Here is a 26016-nt window from a genome sequence, read left to right on the forward strand (position 1 = left end):
CATTTCGTCACTTCGCCATTTCGCCACTTCGCTAGTTCGCCACTTCGCTAGTTCGCCACTTCGCTAGTTCGTCATTTCGCTACTTCGGCACTTGTCTATTTTGTGTTTGGCAAAATGAAGGTGTTTACTTATTTGACAATTGTTCAGTTGATTGTATGTTCTTATAAATGTGTGGGTGGGTCCAGTGTGATGTCGAAATTAGAGAAGAGTAATGGAAACTATGTAAATAAAAAATTTAGCAATAAAAATAAAGATGAATGTAATAAAAAAAATAAAAAAAATGGTAATGATATAAAAATTAATAATTTAATAGAAGAGTATGGTAATACATCAAATGAAATGTCAGAAAAAACATATATTGATAATATATATGATGAAGGGAAAGAAAAATATGACGAAGATTTAGAAGAAGTAGATAAAGAGTTCGCAAATTTAAATCAAAACAATTTTGAAGAAATAAACAATGTCAATTCGAAAGAAGACGATAATAATGATAATGACAATTTTGAGAATAACAACAATTTTGAGAATAACAACAATTTTGAGAATAACAACAATTTTGAGAATAACACAACTGTGTCAAATTATGAAAATGTGTCAAATTATGAAAATGTGAAAGATACAAATAACGGAGTAAGATATTTTTCTGATATATTATATGAGGGAAAAAAAAAAAAAATTTTATTAATTCATATTTTGAAAAATATTAAAAAAACTTTAAATAGACAAAATGAAAACTTTAGAAACTTCCTTTCCTTTTTAAGTGAAAATTATGAAAACTATGAAAAATATACATTGCTAAAAAATAATTTTAAATATCAAAATATGCCATTAGGAATGTCTAACTCTGACACTATTCAATCGTTTTTAAGTATTAAGGAAGCAAATAATAAATGTCCTATGAAATCACAAAATGGTGGAAATGCCGAGAATGTCGAGAATGATAATGCCGAGAATGACGATAATGATAATGACGATAATAACAACTTCCAAGATGATGACAATAACAACTTCCAAGATGATGATAATGGAAAAAAAGAAAGCAATCCAGACGAAATTCAAGAAGTTATTGATATGTTAAAAAATATTATAAAATCTAATAATATTTCTTTTCAACAAAAAGAATATTTAAAATTAATTATTCAAGTTTTAGAATTAGAAGATGATTTATTAGATAAAGAAAAAATACAAGTTGAATTAAATAAAAATATTATTAACATATTAATGGGAAAATCAAATGAATTAAGAGATTTGGCAATCAAGTTAAGTAATGAAAGTGGAAATCCTGAAAGTTCACAAAGAGTTGATTTAGCTCAAAATATTGTTTCAAATCTCTTAAATTTATCTGTTGAATTAAAAAATACAGGAAATATTGTATATAACAATATTCAAGGACAAGGAGAACTACTTCAAACTATTGATAAAACTATGAGCAAGGCAGGTAATAAATTAAAAAACATACGAGTACATACTGAATACAAAGGTATGAACCCAAATGATGACTATAACAACGACGATAATAACGATAATAATGATAATAATAATAATGACAATAATAACGATAATAATGATAATAATAACAATAATGATAATAATGATAATAACGATAATAATGATAATATTATTAAAGTAGGAAAAGGTAATAAATATAATAAAAATTATGGTAAAAATAAATCAAGACGTGGATTAAAAAAATTTAAAAAATTAGGAAATAATCCAAATGGAGAAAATAATGATAATAAAAAAAACACTTTAAAACATTTCAGTCTTGATGAAAATATGAAAAATCATTTTTTCAATATATTTAAAAAGGATGAAATAGCTCTCAAGAAATTATATAGAATGCTTTCTAATTTAATTTAAGGACTGAATTATATTTATTAGTAATTTGTTTATTTATTAATTTGTTTATTTATTAACTTGTTTATTTATTAACTTGTTTATTTGTTCATTTATTAATTTAATCAAATAGACATATTCCTAGTATGCCGGTTAAGTCAAATAAAGTTAAAACAAATTATAAAATCCATAAAAAATAATAATGAATAATTTGTGGATATCATTGTGCAGTACAAAAAAAAAATATTACAATTAACTAATTAAATGAACAATAATACAATTTTGCATGAACAGTTCATAAATATATGTCTGTTTATGTATTATTATTATTTGGCTAGTTATTCACACACATGTGGGTGAAAGTACATAAAAAATAATGGCATGATTATGTAAAATAAAATAGTAAAATATATGTAGATTATATATTTTAGAAAATACGATGATTTTCAAATTTTCGGTTAATACAAATCCTTATCTTTAATTTTTATTTATTTTTATAGATTTTAATATATGCTTGTTTTAATTTTTCGATAATTTTCTCACAAAATATATTATGGATGTGTGTTTAGGTTATAATTTTTAAAAATATATTTTTTTTTTAATTTACATTTTGCATATCTTTATATTTCATATATGTTTGTGTGTATCTTTATTTTTTATCCCTTTAAAACATTTACACATTTAAAAAAACACTATTAATTTTAATTACTTTAAACTATATTTTTGAATAAATTGGGGATATCTCGTTTTTCTATCAGCTAGCTAAATTATTTCATGTTAATAAAAAAAAAAAAAAAAAAAAAATTATTTATTGGGTTATATAAACTTAGCTTGTCCTTTTTTTTTTTTTTTTTTTTTTTTGTAGTGTGAGTCTACAAATCTAATAATAACTTATCAATTTGTGATTGCAAAGATTCTATAATTTGATCTAGGTGTTTTATTTTTTTTGAATCAGTATCTTGATCATTTTCATCATTTTTATTAAGTTTGTCATTGTTTTTATTTTTATTTTGGTTGGTATTTTTGTCATTTTTTTTTTGAGAAATTATATTATTATTTAGTTCTCTATAAAAATCAATCTTTTTCTGCATTTGCATTTTTTCTGAGTTTTTAGTTTTTATTAAGTGATCTATATGTTGAATATAGTTGGTAATTTTATTATTTTGTTTTTTAATTTCATTAATTTTTTCCTGGATATTTTTTATGTACATTTTTTTTTGTTCTAGCTTGTTAAGGTATTTATATTGCAAATCGATTAAACTGTTGTTATAAATATTTGATTCATATGAAAGTTTAGAATATAAAATATATAATAATTCATTTTTTAAATTATCATCAATATATGTATCATTAGTGAATATGTCAAAAATTTTATCATATATTTCACTATTATATTTATATAATGTATCATACTTTAAATTTTTTATATCATCCTTTATATATTCATTTTCGTTGTATATAATGGTATGTTCATTTTTATTTTTATTTTTACTTTCGTTTTCGTTTTCGCTTTCGTCTTCGCCAATTATTGTTTTTACTATGTTTGTATGATAACTAGATCGGTTATTTTGATTATTTTGATTATTTTGGTTATTTTTGTTATTTTGGTTATATTTCCTAAATGTATCATTAATTGAAAGGTGTGTTATATTTTCATTATTGTTTGTTATTTGAGAATCTATTGTATTGTCTATAAATAAATCATCTTGATAACTCCATATTTTTTTTGTTTTTAAATTTATGCAATAGTTGTGATTATAATTTGAACTATGTATTTTTGCATGGCTTTTTTGATATCTTCCACATCCAATATTTGAGCAAATTAAGCAAAGCCATAAATCATCAACATTATTACAATTTTTACATTTTAATATTTTTACTAATTCGTTTAATTGGACAATTTTATTAATTCCATGATTGTATAAACATATTTTTTCATTTTTTTGAGAACGCTGATTTTTTTTTGAAAAATCGTCAATATTATATGAACACTCGTCAATATTATATGAACAATCGTCAATATTATATGAACACTCGTCAATATTATATGAACAATCGTCAATATTATATGAACACTCGTCAATATTATATGAACAATCGTCAATATTATATGAACAATCGTCAATATTATATGAACACTCGTCAATAGTATATGAAAAATAGTTAGTTGTATATTCTGAAACAATATCATAAAAAATTATGAACATACATGCATTACATGACATGTTAATATAATTATTGGGTGTGTGATGTTTATTAGTATTATATAATTCTTTATCCGATTTTTTATTTCGTGTTAAGATATAATATATAAAATTTCCTAAACGTTCCATACAAAATATACAAGTAGATATACATATATTTCCATCAATTATAACATTTTTAAAAAATTGTTCATAATTATTTATGTCGAAAATGTTTGTAGAATTTATTATTTGTGTTGGCTTAGTTTTATTTGGGTCGTTTGGGTCGTCATTTGGCTCGTCATTTTTTTCACAATTTTTTTCACAATTTTTTTCACAATTTTTTTCGCAATTTTTTTCGCAATTTTGATATATAATATAATAAACAACACTAACAAATAGACAATATATGTTCCAAGTTTTGTGAACTGGATAATTGTTTACATTTCTTTTCGGTAAATTTTTTTTAATTAATAAATCTATATTTTTACAATGGAAATTTTTATAAAACATATCCGCATATATTTGTGTTTTAAATATTATTAACAGAGAATATGTTTTATATATATATTTTTTTTTCATTTTTTTTTTAAAAATTTTGTATAAATTTTTATAAAATTGTATTTTCTTTTCTTTTGATATATTATCTGTATTGTTATCTTTTGTGTGTTCTTCATTTTTTTGTCGTATTTTTTTCACATTTTTTTCTTTTTTTTTCTTTTTTTTAAATTTATTATTATTATCATTATCGTCATTTTGTACATAATTAGTACAATCATCATTTATGAAATTACTTTGGCAATCTATATTTGTATTATTTTTTACAAACATATTTTTAGTTTGAGGTATTGAAAAAAAATCAGAAAACTCTATACTTGAGCTTGTGATACTATTTAATGTATAATCTGATTGGTTATTTGATTCGAATTCTAATTTCGAATTTAACATGTAATTTTCTTTATTCTTTTCATTATGGATATCGTTGGAAATAGCTTTAAACGTGTCTTTTTTTTTTTTTTTTTTTTTTGTAAATATGTCAAAGTTTGTTTTAACATAAAATATTTTGATTTTATCTATATAATCGATATAGTCAAATATTAAAGAAAAAAAATCGTAAAAAATAAAATAAGATGGTAAAGATAAAATAAATAACATATGAGATCGGTGTAACGGTATATTAAGTTCATTTTGATGATTTGTGTTTTCTATAGTTTGTTTTTCAGAATTAACTTTTTTAATATTTTTTCCATTTTTTGGATTATTTCCATTTTTTTCTTTTATTCGAACATGATCAAAATTTGTGTAATTTTTTAAGTAATGTGATGTGTCTTGTTTTTTATCTGTAATTGTTTTTTGATTATTTCCTTTTATTAAATATAAGTTGAAATTTTCTGTAATATTTACTCTTAATTCTATAAATGATGATATATAATATTCAATTTTATTTTTATTTAAATATTGTATATATTTGCATTGTATACTTTCGTTTTCTTTTATTAAAAAATTATTTTCAGTATCAATATCATTTTTTTTGTAATCTATTTTTTCCACTTTATTTCCATTACAGATATATATATTTTCAAATATGCTTAAGCATTGTTTAACGTTTTTAAAACTATCTTGACTATACACAATTAAATAAAACATTCTCTATATTGGTCTTAAACATTGTTGCTACTTTTTTTTTTTTTTTTTTTTTCTTCTTTTTTTCAAATTAGTGACAAAAAAATAATTTATATGTTACTATATGGAATAGAATAATGTATTATTGGTTGGGGTCAAAATATATATGATAGATTTTTAATTTAACAGAAATATATATGATAAAACTTGTGTAATATTACTAATTATATAATGTATTTGCTGATTTGTAAAATTAAGTTGGCCAATATGCATAGCAAAATGCTTATTTAAAAATGTAGGAAATTTTTTTTTTTTTTTTTTTTTTTAATAATATTTTCTCTGCACCTTATAACGAATATATCTTTGAATTTTTTTGAATTTTTTTCGAATTTTTTTGAAATTTTTTTGAATTTTTTCGAATTTTTTCGAATTTTTTCAAATTTTTTTGAGATTTTTAATTATTATATATTCTTTGCCAAAGTACAAAAGCATACATATATGCATGTAAAACTACATACATGTAAAACTACATACATGTAAAACTACATACATGTAAAACTACATACATGTAAAACTACATATATGCATTAATATATAACACTATATATGTAGAATTTACTTTCCATAGCTGTATTTAGTACAGTATAAAAAAAGGGCTATCTTACATATAGAATATATAATTCGTGAAAAAAAAAAATATTATAAAAAAATTACAAGAGTACTACTTGGGACTAATATTTTTAAAAAAGTTTGTAATAAGAAATCTGTTTATTTTAATATTTATTTCTATATCTTTGATTTTATTTTTTTTTGTTTATAAAAAGCACGATGGCGCCAAAAAAAAAGGAAGAAGAGCCAAAGGTTTTATTATTAGGGAGGTAGGATTGTATAAAAATAGATAATTGTGTTATTCCAATTAATTTAAGATATGTTAATCTGTTTTAAAACGGCACGGCTTTATCTATAGACTAATAGCATTTATTTGTCATTTATTTGTCATTTATTTGTCATTTATTTGTCATTTATTTGTTATTTATTTTTATTTTTTTTTTTTTATTTTTTATTTTTTTTTTTTTTTAGACCCAAAAACACACTAAAGATGGGGTTGGTCGGTTTGCCCAATGTAGGTAGGGATATATTCGCCAGTTTGCACACATGCAGATGACATATTTTGGGACAGTGTGAATATAAAATCGTTGCCAGTGTTGCCTCGCCTTTGCTTACGACTGCTTTGCGTTTGCTTACGACTGCTTTGCGTTTGCTTTACCTTTGCTTATGACTGCTTTTCTTTTGCTTTTCTTTTGCTTTGCCTTTGCTTATGACTGCTTTACCTTTTCTTCCCCACTCTTCAGGAAAGTCAACAACATTTAATGTGCTGACTAAGCTAAACATCCCCGCGGAAAATTACCCATTTTGCACAATCGACCCACATGAAGCAAAAGTAACGGTTGAAGATGAAAGATTTGATTGGCTAGTTGATCATTTTAAGCCCAAGAGTTCGGTACATGCATATCTTTCCATTTTTGACATAGCAGGGTTAGTAAAAAATGCACATTTAGGAGAAGGGTTGGGAAATAATTTTTTATCAAACATTGCAGCAGTAGATGGTATATATCATGTTGTTAGAGCATTTGAAAATGAAGATATTATACATACAGAAGGAAACATAAACCCTGTTAGAGATATGGAAATAATAAATTCTGAACTAATTTATAAAGATATAAGTAATTGTGAAAGAAATTTAGAAGAAATATCCAAAGTTTTAAATCGAAATAAAAAAGATAAAATAAAACAAAATGAACATGATGTTTTAACTATTGTTTTAGAACATTTAAAAGAACATAAATGGATAAAAGATAAAGCTTGGAAAAGCTCAGAAATCGAAGTTATTAATGAATATAATTTTTTGACTGCAAAACCCGTTGTTTATTTAGTTAATATGAGTGAAAATGATTTTATTCGACAAAAAAATAAATATTTAGCAAAAATATATAATTGGGTTCAAGAAAAAAATAAAGGTACTATTATACCTTACTGTGCAGAATTTGAACAAAAATTATTATCTATGACTGAAAATGAAAAAGAAGAATATTTTAAAGCAAATAATATTAAAACTAGTATGTTAAATAAAATTATTAAAACTGGTTATTATGAAATTAATTTAATACATTTTTTTACATGTGGTCAAGATGAAGTTAAATGCTGGACTGTAAGAAAAGGTACGAAAGCCCCACAAGCAGCCGGTGTTATACATACAGATTTTGAAAAAGGTTTTATTTGTGCAGAAGTTTATAAATATACAGATTTAGTAGAATTTAAATCAGAAGGAGAAGTAAAAGCAAATGGAAAATATTTACAAAAAGGAAAAGATTATGTAGTTGAAGATGGAGATATTGTATTTTTCAAATTTAATGTATCTTCATCAGGAAAAAAATAATTTATTTTTATATTTTTAAAAAATTATTAAAAAATTATTAAAATATGGATAACTATCAAAATTTATTTATAAACATTTATATGAAATACATATGAATTGTGTTTACATTGTCTTATGATTTTCATTTGATGATTGATATTATCCATTTGTTGTTATTTACCAACAATTTTCGAATATTTTTAAAAACTGTTAAAATTATGAACGTTCAGGTAAATTTATGTCATTTTTTTTTTTTTTTTTTTTACAAATACAATAAAATTATGAATATGGCTAGTTAATCAATAAAAAATGCACACACATATATTATTCATGTGTGTAGTTTTGTTTGAAAAAAAAAGGATAAATAATAATATGTAATGGAATAGAGAAAACAAAAAAAAAAAATATAAGAATTAAAAATGCAATTAAATAAAAATCGGTAAAAATAATTGACATTTTCAAAGTTTTTTATGAATAAATTTAATAAAATTTACGAAATATGGATAAACACATTTTTGATAGATACTTTGCATGAAGATATGTAAACATAAAAATTAGTGACTAAAATTTAAAATATACTTTTTTGATGGTGATAAATTAGTGTATATATTTAAATAGAAATTTTTTATGAAATGCTGTTCGTACTGTATCATTTATAAATGTATTTGTTTTTGTTTTTTTTTCACAAGTGTTTTTAAATATAGCTTCGTCAGTCCACTTTCTTTTTTTTTGATGGTTTTCAAATTCTTCATTATCACTATCTTCTAAATTTATAAGAGGGTTATTTGTGAGAACATTATTTTTTTTATTTTTCATAAGCTCTTCTTCTTCTTTTTCTTTTTTCAATTTTTCGAGTTTTTCTCTTTTTAAATTTTCGAGCTCTCTCATTAATTCCTTTTCTTCTTCATCAGATTGATCATCGCTTCCATCGCTTTCATCACTTTTATCGCTTCCATCATCATTCTCAGAATTCTCAGAATTCATATCACTATCATTGATGCTACTATTTTCTTTGGATATTATGTCGCTATGTTCATAATTATTATTATTTTTTTCTTTCTTTTTTTTCTTCATTTTGTGTGCTTTCCATTCATCCTGAATTTCATCATCTTCATCTTCTGGAAATGGATTAGCATAATCACAATTTGTTAATTTTTTAATATTTTCAATGGCTAGCAGTTTATTTTTTCCATCATTTTTTCCATCATTTTTTCCATCATTTTCTTTGCCATTCCCTTCTCGTCCACTGGATTTGTTTTCTAGTTCAATTAAATTATTTTTGATTATTTCTTTGTCCTCTGTATAGTCACTCAAATCTCTCATTTTCATTTTGGTATGACCAGGCAAATCCCTACTGCAAACTTTTGCGGTTTGCCCAACTTTTCTATTACCACCTGACATGTTCAGAAAAAAAAAGAAAAAAAAAAAAAAATTAAAAAATATGGGAATAATGAAAAAATAAGACATCGAACAAATGAAAGATAATATAAATCATAGAAGAGAGAGAAAATAAATCTTTAAATATATGAACAATTTTATAGAGTGACATGAATACTAAATTGTAAATGTAACATTTTAATTTGTTTATGTTTTTATTTATGCATTATATTTTTATTAATATTTTTGTAATTTTTTACCCTGGTTTTCCCCACCAATGGCATTATACCATGTAGGCCTATGTGCTGTTGTCATTATTTTAATTGGTTTGTATTTTTATTTTTATTTCTTTATATATTCATTCATACGATTATGTACGTATGTATGATTACATTAATTTATATATAATAAATGTTTATTATTTTTCAAATTATATAATTTTTATTTCTTCATATAATATACATAACTAAATAATGGCACTCAATAAATGACTGTAGTATTTTTTTTATATTATTTTGTAAATTTTTTTTTTTTTTTTTTTTTTTTTTTTTGATATTTATTTCAGCGTATTTGATCGAAATCTTTCTAAGCTTTCCCTTTCGCATAAAAGTTTAATAAAAATGAAAAAAATAAAAATGAAAAAAATAAAAATAATAAAAACAATCCTAATTTTATTTTTCAAATCACTTTTTAATAGTATATAATTGTGTATTACAAAATTGTAATTTTTTTTTTTTTTTTTTATTTATTATCGACAAATTAAATAATGTTAAAGCAAATATATACTTATATTTCTATTGGGTAGTATATGAATAAAAATAAAAAAACTTGATAATAACAGAAAGAAATGAAAAGAGTCTGAAAATTAAATATCAATTTAATTAAACGTATGAGTTATTAATGCATAAAAATGAAAAAAAATAGCAAAATGAAAAAAGCGAAAAAAAATAGCAAAATGAAAAAAAATAGCAAAATGAAAAAAGCGAATCTAATTAAAATACAAATTGCTAAGACGTAAAAAGGGGTAGTGACAAATTGATTGTAAATAAAAACAAAAGTAAAAAAATTAATATTGGTCTAATGATTATATATAGATTAAAAATATGTTCAATATCTTATCGAATAAAATATGAGTAATGTGTGAATTTTTACACATAACATATGTATGTGCACTTTTTATAAGTTGACAATTTTTTTGAATTATTTTATTATCATTTTTTTTTTATTTCAAATTTAAAAACAATTGGTATAGCAAGTCAAGAGAGTCGTGGCATTCTCCGCTCACGTTTTATTTTTTACCATTTTATTATCATTTTTTTTTATATTTTTTTTTCCTTTTTTTTTTCCCTTTTTTTTGTTATTTGGGATATGGTTAGATTTGTTTCCATTTTGTTGTTTTTGATGTTTGGTAAGTGAGGCATTTTTATTTTTTGAGCGTACAGTAGTAATGTGTTCAGATAGAATATTTTGTTTGATATTATCATGGGAAATATAAGGATTCATTTTTCCGATTTCATTTGGTTTGAATTGAATTGTTTCAGGTGGCAATTTATCAAGTAATTGCCTAATTTCATTTTCTTTAATTTGTTTTTTAGTTTCATATGGGTTATTAACAAATGTATCTATATTAGCTAGCCCAGATCCAGGAACGATAAAAGATTTAATAGAATACTTTAAACCTGCACAGCATATATCTTCAAATGGTTGGAAAGCTATTGAATTTATTTTATCACCTCCTGTATTATGTGTTAAATATAATTCAGGTTTTGTAAAAAAATTTTTATATGTTCTAAAATGACTATTCATGGAAAATGCAACCATAGATGTATCACTAATATCTATATTGTTTATAATATTATGTGATTTAAAAGATTTTATATATTCAAGTTTTCTAATATCCCATAATTTATATGTACAATCAATAGAAGCTGTAATTAAATAATTGTCAAACACACCAATAGATGATATAGGCGTCTTATGAGCAAATATATCACATAAGCTTTTATCCATATTTGGTGACCATAATGTAACATGCCCATTTCTATGTCCTAAATATATAATTGCATTTTGTTTATTTTGTTTCATTATAGAACAAGGCCCTCTTTTTGTTTTTTTTCTTGTGATAATATTACCAACAGATATATCCTGATATACTAATTCTCCTAAATCACCAATAGATGCAAGTAAAAAATGATATGGTAAGAATTCTAATTGACATGGATATAAAATATCTTTTATACAATTTACTTCAATTCCAGTATTATCATAAATATAAATATATTTTTTTTGTCCAATTGCAAAAAGCTTATGATTGTGAAAAGTTGTATTACATCTAACTGTTTCATTTACATTTAATTCACACAATGATTCCATATTATGAGTATCTAACAAACTGATATGTCCTTTTTCTCCTGTTACTAATAGATATTTTCCATTTCTAGAATAATTGCATTTATAAGGACCTAAATTTAAATGTAAATCAAAAACTTTTTTTTGTGTTCCTACATCTGCATGTTCATATATATATTTTTGACTAATTTTTATCGAATCATTTTGGAAATTATTTTCATTGTTTAATGTTTTAGATTCTACTATCCTTAACTCTCCCTTTTGTTTGCTTAAGTTAATAAGGCTTTCATTTGGGTCATTTTTTTCGACATCTTTTTTTTCGACATCTTTTTTTTCAACATCTTTTTTTTCGGCATTTTTTTTTTCGGCATTTTTATGGGTAGCCAATTTAATATAACCCTGGTCATTTATGTTATTAAATTGAGCATTTGTTATAATTTTTTTTGATGATAATATTGCAAGTTTAACATCGGTTGATAGTTTTTTTTTTATTTTTTTATTTTTAATATTTTTGAGATTTGGAAAATCTTTAGATAATAATGTTTCTTTATTGTTTGATAATAAATCTATATTTAAATTATGTCCATTTTTTTTCTTTTTAAATATATTTTTTTTTATTTTGTGAATAATTATATCCGTATTTATGTTAAATTTATTTTCAGGAACCTTTTCCGTTTCGACATTTTGACCAACGAATAAGTCAGCTTTCATGATAAGTATGTGCTGTTTATATCTTCACTTTTTTATCTTACTTTTTTATCGTCACTCCAACATACATGTCAAAGATGATTGCTTACGAGCGTAACGCGATCTGCATATGAAGCTGCATACGTACATGTATTGTACTGTATATGTTTGTACTGTGCATGTATATGTTTGTATTGTACATGTATATATTTTATTGCATATGTTTGTATTGCCTATGTTTGTACTGTGCATGTATCTGGTTTTAATTTGGAGGCAATGATATGGAAACCCGCATTTAAATTTTGATGTTTTAGATAAAGCTTGCTACTGATATTGTCAGCAATTTTCACATATTTTACATTGCATTATTAAGATAAATATAAAAATAAAACAGTCAGGCAAAATATATAGATAATAAATGGTAGGTGGTAATTAAATAAATATACTACTTTCTTTTTTTTTCTTAATTATAACGTTTTTTTACCATGTTTTATGTTGGCAAAATGTTTGCGCATTTCATAAGGTAAAAAATGAAAAGTAAAAAATAAATAAAAATAAATAATTATGTAAAAATAAATAAATAAAAATAATTATGTAAAAATAATTATGTAAAAATAAATACGTAAAAATAAATACGTAAAAATAAATACGTAAAAATAAATACGTAAAAAATAAATGCGTACAAAATAAATACGCAATCAAGATGTATATATTATATATGTACTTGGGAAAGTGAATTATTTTTTGGCCGCTTTATAAATATATGTAATAATTAAATATTTAAAAAAATAAATTTATTTTTCATTTTTGGAAAAAACAAAATAAACAAATAATAACACATAGTATGTAAGTTAAAAATAAATATAATAAATACAAAAGTTAGAAAACATAAATTTTTTTTTTTTTTTTTTTTTTTTTTTTTTTCACATTGTTAATTTATATACAATAGTATAATTTTACAACACTTTTTATACACATTTTATAAGTTTTTTGCAAAAATGTCAAAAGCTGTTTATGCAAAAATATGGATGAGCACAAACAATTTCAACGCTCGACGAAGATATGGATGTTTACAAGTTGGGTAAGTGACATATTCATAACAAAGTAAATATATACTAGTGTACATATGAATTGTTTTTTTTTTCATTTTTTTTCATTTTTTTTCTTTTTTTTATACAGATCTAGATTAAGTCCTTGGCTACTTGTTTGGGGAGTTTATTGTGTGTCGTTAGTTTTTCCAGCCTTAGACACTGAATATAAGAAAATGCTTAGTTTTGGAATTTGGAAAGAAACAGATGTTGGATATAATAAAACAGCTCCCCCACCTTATGAATAACTCAACTTATTTAAACATATTTAAACATATTTAAGCTTATTTAAACATATTTAAGCTTATTTAAGCTTATTTAAGATTTGATAACGATTCTTAGTCAGGGTTATATAATCTCTGCTAACATTTTAAGTTACACGAGTACATGTGTGCAAATATAATTTTCATAACTTTCCACTCTATTTTTTCGCTCTATTTTTCCTCTTTTTTTCCTTTATTTTTTCCTCATTTTTTTCCTCATTTTTTCCTCATTTTTTTCCTCATTTTTTTGTACAATATCCCAAAGTATGCAGAGATGCATAAACATTTTCCCCAACTTTTGGTCTTAAGTGAAATGCGAACAAATTGAAAAAGTTGAAAATGGTGAAAATGGTGAAATGGTGAAAAAGTTGAAAATGGTGAAAATTGTGAAAATGTAATAATAAAGCTTAATTTTCCAACTAAGTTACATTTTTATTAAAATAAAAATGAACAAAAATTTGTTTAAAAAGGTGACTAAATAAATGGTGATATGTCGCGGTCTTACATTGTTCGATTTGTGCACACAACAGAAAATGAAGGGAAAAAATGAAGGGAAAAAATGAAGGGAAAAAATCAAGGGAAAAAAATGCAAAATAAAAAGAATGCACATGAACATTGTATGCAATGAGGATATGCTTATTGGGGATGAAAAGTGGAAGATTAATTTTTTTCTATTTTTTCTATTTTATTTTTTTCTATTTTATTTTTTCCTGTTTTTATTTTTTCGTTTTTTACTTTTTCGTTTTTTACTTTTTCAATTTTTTTACTTTTTCAATTTTTTGTCTTAACTTTTAATTTTCCACCATTTCGCAAACACGCTTAGCCAAATATAAAATTTACAATTCGGTATTTTATAAATTTATAATTGTATTGTCATATAGTCAGCAGTTTGTGATAATCTACTTATGTGTGTTAAACAGAGTTGTCAAAATGGCATACACACATTTATTTTATATTTTTGCTTTTATTTTTTTATATCTCTATAAGTCGGAAGAAATAAACGTTGAAAGGGAGGACACACTTAAAGAAAGCTCACTTAAAGAAAACTCACTTAAAGAAAACTCGCTTGAAAATAATAGTACAAAAGATGTAGAGGATACTCATTTTGATGTTGGGCTGGATAATCTAAGTTTGTTACCAAACCCTATTGAGTTGTATAATTATATAAATAGTGAGGATGGAAAAAAAAAAGGAAAATATTTGAATAATTTAAAAGGGGCATTAAAAAAAAAGCAATTATCAAAGGAAATGTTTTTAGAATTATATGAATCAGCATTAAGTTATTTTGATATAGATGGTTATACATTTTTAATGGAAAAAGTTATGAGTAAAGAATATGGAAATAAATTTTTACAAAAAAAAAAAAAAAAAAATGAGTTATACCCACATTGTGATAATATAACAAATAGTAGAATTAAAAACAATCAAGCTCGAAATAGCAGAAAAGAGAAAATAGGAAATAAAAATGTTGATAAAAATAATGTTGATAAAAATAATATTGATATATCGGAGCAAATTGAATATCCAGGAGGTCCTATAAGATCTAGCTATGGAAATAATTTAAGTAAATTAATGAAAGAATCATTAGAAAATGTAGAAACCATTGAATCATCAAAAGAACCAGGTTTAGCAAATATGTTATTACAAAGCTTAACAATGGTTAAAGGACTTATACAATCTGTTGCAAGCTCAGTTGTAGATATTGTACCTCCTCTTATACCTCCACCAATATGGGTAAATAGACCATTACCATGTTTACCTATGGTTACTGGTAAGAATTGTTTGGGTTCTATTTTATATCCAATAACAGCAGCAGAATTTATAACAGCAGATGTAACAGATTCTACTATGAATGGAATTATAGCTAGTTTTCCATCAAAATATTCATCAAAAATTGGAAAAACATCTAATACACAATATAGAATATGTGCAATGGCATATTTAGGAATGTATTGTGCATCTTTATTTCCTATATGTTGGTTACCAATCGGTTTAAAAGTTGCTGAAACAATGTCTGTATGTTTTCCTCAATGTTTAGCTACTTTGATTGCATGCCCTGGGTTCTGGATAGATGATATTGAAGGACCATGTAGTGATGCATCTGTACCTCCATTTTGTTCATTTTCTATATTTGTTAATCATAAAATAATACCTCCTCAATTAAGTACATATGAAGGTTCACATCTTTATCCTAAAACATGTCCAGAAAAAGATGAAAATTATGATATTCAAGAAGAATTATATGATAATGAAATTCAAGGGAATAAAGAAAGCATATATTTAAACGAAAAAAAATCATATTCAAATATTTCCTTACCTACATATACAGATTCTGTTAAAACTATATATGATGATAATATAAAACCTGAAAGTATAGATGCATGTAATTGTTTAGGAATTGAAAATTTATGTACTAAACATTTTGCTATTCCAGTTTCTAAAAAATATAATGATCCTAACTATACTTTTATTTTTGAACATAAATATGAAGAACCAGTTAAACTGACTAAGTTTCAAAAAAATTGTTGTTCTATATGTAAACAAATTTTTAATATTATAGCTCCAAAAAAAAAAAAAATTATTGATTTAAAAGGATTCAATATTTATCCAAAAAAATTGGGATCTAGTTTTTTGTCTAATATTGTTATTCATTAATGTAGTACTCTATTTTTGTGTTTGTTTTTTCAAATCATTTTTTTTTTTTTTTTTTTTTCAATTTTTTAGTGTTAAAACAATCTATAGCAACCTAAAGGTGCTTATTGTTATTGCAGTTATATACAAAGCAATGAAAATAATATAATTTCTTCCTTTCTTTTTTTAATTATATTAACATAAATTAAAAAAAAAAAAAAAAAAAATAAATAGCCAAATGTGTAGAAACAAAGATATACTAAAAAAAAGGAGAGGGGGAGAATGTTACAAAAATTAAAGGTCTATGTAATAATCATGGGTTTAATATATTTTTAATTTATATTTCATCAGTTTTATATTGTTTAAAATAAAAATATTGAATTTTCACTTCGGCTGTTTGAATATCCTATTCTTTTTCCTGACCGATATGGTGATATCGTTCTGTCATCTGAAAAAAAAAAAATAAAAAATATAAAAAATGTCCATTTTTATAAATGTGGAACCTAAGTAGACAGTGTATACGTTTTTAAAATGATAAGCAAATTTACAATTAAAAGAAACGGAACAAATTTTGTTTCTGTTTTCATTATTTATATGACAGAATTTTTTAGTGCTCGCCACAAGGGGAGTTAGATCTGCCTGCACAAAAAAAAAAGTTATTCCCATGTACATGTGTGAATGTTGTATATGTGTAATGATTGAACTGGATGGTGTAACTATTGAAACGTGGTTTATTATATTATATTATATTTTATTATATTATATTTTATTATATTATATTTTATTTTTGTAAGAATTAACATTTAAATTTCCACGATGAGAAGATCGGCTTTGTTTCGTTCGATTTACTTCTTGGTCCCTAGGAACACAATTCATCTGAAAAAAGGTATAAAAAATGAAAAATATAAAAAAAAAAATGAAAAAAAAAAATGAAAAATATAAAATATAAAAATAAAAAAAAAAGAGTTATAAATAAGAAAAAGTTGGATAACATCGGTATGTAGAAAACACAAAATGATAAATAAAAATTCTGTGCATTTTTATTGATACCTCAAGTTTAGATTCTTGAATGGGAATAAGTTTTTTACTAGAGTTCGGAATAAATACATTTTCTTTAGGGCATAAAGATTTCTTTGAAAATTCGAGAAATAAATATAATATATAAAGTGGATGGAAAAATGTTATGTACATATTAATTTTCTTTTCATTTTTTTTCATTTCTTTTTATTTAAAAACCTCTAATTGGGTAATATAATGTGTTTTGTTGTGTTTTTGAATATATGAATCTTCACTTTTATGCGGTACTAGACAAGTCTACAAAATAAAATAAAAATAATATAGCTATTATTGTAGTTATGCAGCTATATATTTTTTTATGCTTATTTTTTATGCTTATTTTTTATGCTTATTTTTTATGCTTATTTTTTATGCTTATTTTTTATGCTTATTTTTCTTACAGATAAATTATTCACATGCCTATATAATTTTTTAGGAGGAGGTAAATCATATCTGAAAACGTCTACTCCCCATTTACAAGGATTGCTATTTAAACTGTATGCACTTATCTTTTTGGAGCTAAAAAAAAAATATAATATTATTATGTACAATGCAGGCAATAATTGATTATTTTTATTAATTGTGCATGTAATTTTTTTTTTTTTTTTTTTTCAAACCTTTTTTTTTCGCTTTCATAATTGCTTTGACTTGTAAAATAGGAGTTGAAAAGGGAGGGAATGAGAAAGGATGTATATAAATCAAATTATAAAACTACGGAGTGAATACGCGAAAATACAAATAAACTTAGCGAAGCATATATTGCATGGTTTCACACTTTTATCTTAAGCTAATCATTTGGTTGATATGGCTGTATATTTTGGCTAACTTGGTAAATATATAAAGATTTCTGATGTCGGGGTGAATTTTTTTCCCGTATTTTTTATTGGGTGTATTTGGGTCGTCACCTTGAAATATTTTGTTTATATTATAAGAAGAATGTTCATTAATTCTTCGAGCTGTTCTTTGCATTTTTGGAGAATTGGCTTTGGCAAGATCTGTTATATTGAACGTTCAGAACAAATAAAAAATGACCAAAAATGACAAATAAAAAATGACCAAAAATGACAAATAAAAAATGACCAAAAATGACAAATAAAAAATGAATGAAGTAACGGGATTACCTGTCTGGTCAGGTATGGGTAAATCAAAAATAGAATTTTTATTTTTGTGATCAATGTTTCTTATTGAGCTTTTAAATGTGTTTTTTGTAGTCTCTCCATAGAACTAGTTATGAAAAAAAAAAAAATTGAAATGTGTTAAATTCGAAAAAAAACTTGTGTACAATTATTATAGATATATATAGCAAATGGAGAGACAAAATGTTGTTTTAAAAATACTTGTAAAAAATTAAAACCATCATAATTTGTTGGTTTTCCTGCCGGCTTGCTGAAATAAAAAAAAAATGTAGAATAATAATACAATTCCGAATATTTGCACACAATAATGTAGAAGCTACTAAAATACTCTCATAAAAAATAATTACATAAATAATTTAACTCAAAGTGCATATATAATTGTATACATTCAATATTTTATGGAATATATTTATTTTATTTTATTTTATTTTATTTTATTTTTTTTCATTTATATTTCATGTTTATGTGTTGATATGCTTACCCTAGACTATCATTTATAGACATGGGAGGACGGGCAACATTTGAGCAACTCATTTTAGGAAATAAATTTAAAAAGGAGAAAATGAAAAATAACAAAAAAAAAAAAATTAAAAAAGTTACAATAAATAAAAAAATTATAATATTAATTTTCCATGAAAATATTCCATTAAATTAGAAAAGAAGAAAAGATATACAAAAGGAATACAGAACGAAATACAAACATAAAGATTAAATAAATAAAAAAAAATTACATTTCCTTAATATCTCAACTATTATGTTGCCATTATTGTCTTTGCATTTGATTAGTTGTTACTCTAACATTTTTTTTAATGATGTTTTATTATTTTTTATTATCTTTTATTATCTTTTATTATTTTTTATTATTTTTATTTTTTTAATATAAATATTATAAATTTATAAACTGGAAAAATACGTGCATTTATATGCAAGTATTCTCCGGGTATGCCATATTTTTTTTTTTATTTTTGGTAAACAAAAAAATGTATATGTCTTTAACTAAGTGCTTTGGTAAAATATATCTTAAAACAATATTAATATATATATAGTCAAAATGTTTTAATTTAAATAATTATTTATGTTTTAAGAATGGTATGTATATATATATATGAAAATATCCCCAGTGCTTAATACATTATGACAAAAATAAATATATTTTTTTTTTTACAATAATTATTATTGTATAGAGTTTTAAATTGTTTATTTATTGTTATCCGTTTGGTATATCATAAAAGCATGCAACAAATTGCAAGTGAATAAAAAAAAAAAAAAAAGACAAACACAAGGAATACATAATATAAATATCGAAAATAAAAAGCTATATAGATCTCTAAAAAAATAGGGTTTTATTTCATTTCTACTATATACATATTTATTTGTTTTGTGTAGCATTCAAATTTGTGAATGAGATTATTTTATACATTTTAATTCCTTTTTTTTTTTAAAAACAAAATTATATTTATTCCAAAATGTTTCAGCAATCAAATTTTCATGAGTTACTATAAATTTATCCAACATGTTTCTTTGATCATTATTACTATCATTATTATCGTTGGTCTTATTTTCCTTGGTATTAGTGTTAACAGTTTCTACATTTGGCATATCCCATAAGTCAGTATCTGTATTCTCTTTATAAAGATGTGGATCGATTTTTTTTTTTAATTCTTCCTTATTTTGTTCCCTTTTCATATAGTCTATATGTTTATCATTGTGTTGTATATGTTGGGTTGTATTTTTTTTGTAATTTTTATTTCTAATTATTATAGTACCCCGTCTAAAAATTTCGGGAATATTATTATAATTAATATTGAAACGGGTAAATAATAATTCGTTTTTATCTTTTGTTTGTGTCGTTAATAAAAATTTATAAGCTTCTTCATGTGTGTAATTACTCTTTAAAACTAAATTCCAAAAACATTCATTATATTGTGTATTTATATGACAATCTGCTTGGCGCCATGAAAAATAATCTTTTATTTCATCTTCTGTTGGATATACAATTATTCTTGCATCAAATGATGGCGGATATATTAACTCTTTATTAGGAAAATATTTTTTCCAATTAAATAAAAAAGATGATGTAAAATATGATACTACATTAGTTAATATTTTATCATGTCTTCTATTCCATAATTTTGTAGACTTCCTAAATAAAAAACTAAATTCATCTGAATGTCCATAACAAAAATCTATTTCATCATAATTTTTTAAAACATTAATTGCACATTCGTTCATTAAATTTAGTCCTCTTAAATCATTTGGCTTAATATATTCATGTTGTTTTATAAATTTTTTAAAATCACTTCCATCTATTCTTACAACAAAATAGCAATTCAATAATATTTTTTTTTCTTCTTCAAATAATTTTACATACGCAAATTTGCTGTTAGCCATTGGTTTGGAAATTATGAATACGTCAGAATTTTTCCCCCCTTTTGTTATTAGGTTGTTTAATTTTTTCTAATTTAACTTTCGCTAGTTTAATTTTTCGCTAGTTTAATTTTCGCTAGTTTAATTTTTCGCTGATTTACATTTGCATTTTATGAACGGTGCAGGAAACAAAACAAAAGCGATAATAATATTTACATTAACAATTCAGGAAAACAATCATATTTATATGACCAATTGGGAAGCAAATATATGCTTACACGAATAGTTCAGACTGAGGAAAAAAGAAGGAGTAACATCTCCTTTGCTAGTATATTTTTTTATTACTATTAAAAACAAGTATAAATTAAAAAAAATTAAAAAAAAATTAAAAAAAAATTAAAAAAAATTAAAATAATTATAGTTACATAATTTATCTTAATTGATAAAATTTTAATGAACGATTTTTTTCGCCATAGGAGGAAAATAAAAAGGGCGAAAAAAATGCAGAAGAAAAAAAAGGATAAAAAATAAACAAACTTATATTCGTGCGTGGTATGCAATATACAAATTTAATAAAAACACGATATCCCTAAAGTGGAAAATACCACTAATAAATAAATAAATAAATAAATAAACATATATATAATATGTATATATGTATATATTATAATATTTTTACACAACTTCGATAATATAAGCAAGCATGCTTTTTTATCTGAAAATGAATATATCATTTATTTTGGTTATACAACTTTTAATTTATATAATCCATAATTTATCATCTTTTCAAAATGTTGGTGGTTTTGTGTATTGAGGATGGCCTTATTATATATGGTAGATTGGAAATGTGAGGAGATATAATTTTGGCATTTTTAAAATAATCGTTTTGTATTTTCTTTTTCTTTTTATTTTGATAAAATTTCTTCACTTTATCTAAAAAAGATTTGCTTAGTTTAGCATAAATTAGAGGCTTATAATATCCTTGCATAATATTTTGTTGGGGTAATAAAGAATCAATTAATTTATTCCAATCAAATATTTGAACCTGATTAAAAATGTTATTTCTGTTAATTATTACGTTAAATAAATATTCATTATCTAAAGTAAAAGACATATGAAGTAAATATTGTGATGTTATTAAATTAGTGCGAAATATTTTTTCTCCAAATATAAAAACTAAATTAGAAAAATATGAAAAAAAAGTTCCTATAAATATAATAATTTCGTTTCCTATTAATTTGTTTGTAAGTATTTTAGTTATTAATTTTCTAGAATCTGCTGGATTTTTTACATCCCATCCATTTATTGAATTATATCCACCCTTACCACTGGAGTTGGTACTACTACTACTACTGCTTATATCACTACTAACACTAGTGTGATTTTTTCGTTCATTAATTTTTTTATTTTTTTGTTTTTTCCTTTTTACCTTAACACGTTCAGGCGAAAAAAACTTAAAAAGTGTGTGAATAGCTACATTGTAAAAATAGGGGAAAGGCAACTTTTCAATTTCTTCTTTAATTACATTTTTTGCAGATTTTTTTAATATAATATTTTTGCTTAAGGTTTTAATAAAGAATAAAAGAGCTCTTGCTTGTCTTAAAATTTCGTTTAATTGTGCTTTCATATTTTTACTTAAATTTAAAATTAATGTTTTTTGGAATGAAAAAAATAAATTTTTTTGGTCATATTTTTCATTGGATATATCTTCACTATTATTATTATTATAATCCTTTATAATGAAGGAATTATATTTTATTTTTTTTTTCAAAAGTATGGAATTTATAAAATTATCATCCTGATCATTTACATGTGTTATTTTATAATTATTATGAAATATATCATATTCATTATAATCTCTTTTATTATCATATTTTTCCAATATCCCTTTACAATTATATCTATATTTCACTTCTTCAGTTTTGTTCTTAGTTTTATATAAATAATCTATGATAAGTGATGTAAAAATAAATTCATTAAATTTTCTCATAAACAATACAATTGCTATGTCTAGTGATGTTCTATTACATTCATCTTTTATAAAAGGAGATACCCCTTTTCTTATTTCAGCTAAAGCTGTAACTATATCATTTTTTTTTAAATAATAATGGATAGTGTGATTTTTTCTGTATAGGTTTTCTATTTGACATGTCTTATTATTGAACCAGACATCATTTGGAAATTCCATAATCCTCTATATTATATAGCCAAAAAAAAAAAAAAAAAAAAAAAAAAAAATTTAAAATGATAAAATAAGCGTTATATCAATAAATATTTTTCAACTTTTATGGGGAAAACATGTAAAATTTATAAAATTTAAAAAAGTGGAAAAATAATGTGTATTTTATGTTTATTCTATATTTTTGATCTTGCAATTTTACATTTTACATTTTTTTTGTCTTGTGTTTTATTCTCGTTTTTGGAGTGGATATTAAAATATGATAGTGTATGTACAGAACAAATTGGAGAAGTTTTTTTTATAATTATTTTATTCATAAAAAGGAATACAATATTATGTATATATACTTGCACTTGCATATAAGTAGCTTTGAAAAATTTTTTAAATGTTATATTTAATAATTCGTATGTATGTGTGTATGTATTATATATATCCATTGTGGCAATATAACATTTGTTAAGTTCGCTTTTATTTATTGCTTCACTTATTGTCACTATTATTGTGTGCATTCCCTCATATATTAGCACTAATTGGCACTAAAAAAACGAGAAAAGTAGCTACACAATTATGTTCAGATTTATTTTAACTTGTGTGTATGAGAAATATGAATTCATAAAGTAGATAAAAATATAATTATAATTTTTTTTTTTTTTTTTTCATTTGTATCCATATATATGTCCCGCTATTAGGTTAGACTCTCTTAAAGACAGTTTGGATGTCGTAATTTATTTATATTTAAAAAAGAATATATTTAAGTTACCTGCACGGGATACAAATTTATATGCACTGTTCAGAATAATTTATTTATATTTTTAAGCTTAGATAGGATTAGTGAAAAATGTCTCGAAAATATATATTTTTTTTTTTTTTTTTGATTATAAACATAAAGATAGCAAAATTGAGTAAACCAACATTTAATTATTTTAATGAAATAGCTTTTTCCCCACAATTTGAAAAAATATTCGAAAATTGTTTTTATATTCCAAATACGTTATGTTTGGGGGAAACAAGTTCAGTTATCAGTGCTGATAACATTCATAAGGGGTTGATAGGAAAATGGACATTTGATGATATGTATGCAATTGATTATAGTTCAAATAATAACCATATGCATAAATTTATAAGAGCTGCTCCAGGCTTTAATGGGTATGGATACAGTGGCGCTTTTTTGGGTGGTAACATTATTCACGTTCATTTAATGTAAATTATTATGCACACGTTAATGTAAATTATTGTCCATTTAATGTAAATTATTATGCACATGTTAACATTTTTTAATTATACTTTTATCGCTTATTTTGCTCCTCTGAAGATATGTCTGGATTTGTACCTGCCTCAGATACATTAAAATCAACTGAATTTACCATGTATTTTTTAAGATCAAAAAATATTTTTTTTGACATTTCTACATAGTTATGAAAATCTTATATTGTGAAAAAAAATTATATTTTTTTTTTTTTTTTTGTTCAGAATATTTTGGATATATTTACTAGAACAATCAACTAGCCATTTTCGTAATATAATCTCACAAATGTAAAAATATATTTTTTTTTTTTTTTTTTTTTTTTTTTTTTTTAAATACATAAATAAAATATACACAGTATTCATGTAATTAGAATGTTTAAAAATAATTTTTTATTTATAGTGATGGAGAAGAAGAAAAAATAGAAATATTATTACATCCACATATAACAAGATTGTCTATTAAGATTTTTGGAGAAAATAATTCAAATGAAGGTTTATCATCTATTGGATATATTCCTTTAAGGAGATGGACAAATGTTGCAATAAAATTGAGTGAAAAAAATATAGAAATATATATTAATGGAATATTTGATAATTCTGTATATTTAAAAAATAATAATATAGAAAAAAAAGGTGATATAAATGTTGGAAAAAATTTTAAGTATTCAAGTTTTAATGGTTATATTGATGAATTATATTATTATAATCGAAATTTAAATATATCTGAAATAAAATCTTTTTTATTTCCTAGTGTAACTGGAATTAATGATACACAATTTGTATATGTAGGTCATTATTATTGTGACTATAATATGGCAATGAGTATAAATTTATGTAAAAATAATTATCGATTGTGTTCTTCGGCTGATTTTTATAATGGTGTTATTCATTATGCTCGAATTAATGGGATAATATCAGAAAAATCAAATTTATGGACTTTGGATATTTCTCCAGATTTGTTTCAAAAAGGAGAGAAACGAATTGCACTATGTTGTAAGGTTTACAACCATTCATAGTATAATTATATGTACAAAATTATAAGACATGTTTTTTAAATTTAAATTAAATTGTCTTTAAGATACGGTTGATAGGAAATAACCAGAATACACATTAAATAATTATAAGCATAATCATTATAAGCATAATCATTATAAACACAATCATTAAACACAATCATTATAAACATGATCATTATAAACATAATCATTATAAACACAGTCATTATAATCTTGTTTTTCTTATTCCACTTTTTTTTATTTTTTCCACAATATTATTTAACTCGCCCATCTTAAAGAATCTCCATTTTGAACACTACACCCGTGTATGCATGCGTATACATTTTATGTATTTTTTTATTTTTTTATTTTATTTTTTTATTTTTATTTTTATTTTTTTCGAATTTAACTTGATTTTCCAGCTTTATAAGGGTATGCCCATATGCAATACAACATATTTAAGAGAATTTTGATTATGGATGTTAATAATTTGATTAACACCAATTTAATATATTCTATAATTTATATGAAAATACGATAATGCAAATACGATAATGCAAATACGATAATGCAAATACGATA

At 23.0% G+C, this 26016-nt stretch overlaps 11 protein-coding genes across 11 annotated transcripts; 5 read left to right on the top strand and 6 right to left on the bottom strand.

The window, feature by feature from the left end:
* Positions 1-114: 114 nt before the first annotated feature.
* On the top strand, positions 115-1863 carry PY17X_0622400 (rhoptry-associated leucine zipper-like protein 1, putative; the record flags this gene model as incomplete). Its single annotated transcript, XM_723151.2, has 1 exon — positions 115-1863. One exon carries the CDS (start codon positions 115-117, stop codon positions 1861-1863), a length of 1749 nt encoding a protein of 582 aa, XP_728244.2.
* An 848-nt stretch (positions 1864-2711) lies between these two features.
* PY17X_0622500 (zinc finger protein, putative) lies at positions 2712-5669 on the bottom strand (the record flags this gene model as incomplete). Its single annotated transcript, XM_022955426.2, has 1 exon — positions 2712-5669. The coding sequence occupies one exon, from the start codon at positions 5667-5669 to the stop codon at positions 2712-2714; it is 2958 nt and encodes a 985-aa protein (XP_022813203.2).
* Positions 5670-6473: 804 nt separating this feature from the next.
* On the top strand, positions 6474-8082 carry PY17X_0622600 (uncharacterized protein; the record flags this gene model as incomplete). Its single annotated transcript, XM_725044.2, has 3 exons — positions 6474-6523; positions 6726-6772; positions 6998-8082. The coding sequence occupies 3 exons, from the start codon at positions 6474-6476 to the stop codon at positions 8080-8082; spliced, it is 1182 nt and encodes a 393-aa protein (XP_730137.2).
* A 576-nt stretch (positions 8083-8658) lies between these two features.
* Positions 8659-9753, bottom strand: PY17X_0622700 (pre-mRNA-splicing factor CWC15, putative; the record flags this gene model as incomplete). The annotated part of the gene is made up of 2 exons (XM_022955427.1): positions 8659-9455; positions 9699-9753. 2 exons carry the CDS (start codon positions 9751-9753, stop codon positions 8659-8661), a joined length of 852 nt encoding a protein of 283 aa, XP_022813204.1.
* Positions 9754-10719: 966 nt separating this feature from the next.
* On the bottom strand, positions 10720-12498 carry PY17X_0622800 (U3 small nucleolar RNA-associated protein 7, putative; the record flags this gene model as incomplete). The annotated part of the gene is made up of 1 exon (XM_725046.2): positions 10720-12498. One exon carries the CDS (start codon positions 12496-12498, stop codon positions 10720-10722), a length of 1779 nt encoding a protein of 592 aa, XP_730139.2.
* Positions 12499-13472: 974 nt separating this feature from the next.
* Positions 13473-13810, top strand: PY17X_0622900 (conserved protein, unknown function; the record flags this gene model as incomplete). The annotated part of the gene is made up of 2 exons (XM_724816.2): positions 13473-13555; positions 13654-13810. 2 exons carry the CDS (start codon positions 13473-13475, stop codon positions 13808-13810), a joined length of 240 nt encoding a protein of 79 aa, XP_729909.2.
* Positions 13811-14755: 945 nt separating this feature from the next.
* Positions 14756-16480, top strand: PY17X_0623000 (conserved protein, unknown function; the record flags this gene model as incomplete). The annotated part of the gene is made up of 1 exon (XM_724815.1): positions 14756-16480. The coding sequence occupies one exon, from the start codon at positions 14756-14758 to the stop codon at positions 16478-16480; it is 1725 nt and encodes a 574-aa protein (XP_729908.1).
* Positions 16481-16818: 338 nt separating this feature from the next.
* Positions 16819-19182, bottom strand: PY17X_0623100 (conserved protein, unknown function; the record flags this gene model as incomplete). Its single annotated transcript, XM_022955428.1, has 11 exons — positions 16819-16904; positions 17005-17095; positions 17258-17332; positions 17507-17587; positions 17693-17770; positions 17914-18031; positions 18130-18159; positions 18339-18507; positions 18634-18736; positions 18850-18898; positions 19130-19182. 11 exons carry the CDS (start codon positions 19180-19182, stop codon positions 16819-16821), a joined length of 933 nt encoding a protein of 310 aa, XP_022813205.1.
* Positions 19183-20055: 873 nt separating this feature from the next.
* PY17X_0623200 (tRNAHis guanylyltransferase, putative) lies at positions 20056-21039 on the bottom strand (the record flags this gene model as incomplete). Its single annotated transcript, XM_022955429.1, has 1 exon — positions 20056-21039. The coding sequence occupies one exon, from the start codon at positions 21037-21039 to the stop codon at positions 20056-20058; it is 984 nt and encodes a 327-aa protein (XP_022813206.1).
* Positions 21040-21793: 754 nt separating this feature from the next.
* PY17X_0623300 (protein CPH1, putative) lies at positions 21794-23203 on the bottom strand (the record flags this gene model as incomplete). The annotated part of the gene is made up of 1 exon (XM_724811.1): positions 21794-23203. One exon carries the CDS (start codon positions 23201-23203, stop codon positions 21794-21796), a length of 1410 nt encoding a protein of 469 aa, XP_729904.1.
* Positions 23204-24032: 829 nt separating this feature from the next.
* PY17X_0623400 (conserved Plasmodium protein, unknown function) lies at positions 24033-25455 on the top strand (the record flags this gene model as incomplete). The annotated part of the gene is made up of 4 exons (XM_022955430.1): positions 24033-24369; positions 24507-24561; positions 24665-24727; positions 24840-25455. 4 exons carry the CDS (start codon positions 24033-24035, stop codon positions 25453-25455), a joined length of 1071 nt encoding a protein of 356 aa, XP_022813207.1.
* Between the last annotated feature and the right edge of the window lie 561 nt (positions 25456-26016).

The sequence above is a fragment of the Plasmodium yoelii genome (genome assembly GCF_900002385.2).
Source record: "Plasmodium yoelii strain 17X genome assembly, chromosome: 6".
NCBI lineage: Eukaryota > Apicomplexa > Aconoidasida > Haemosporida > Plasmodiidae > Plasmodium > Plasmodium yoelii.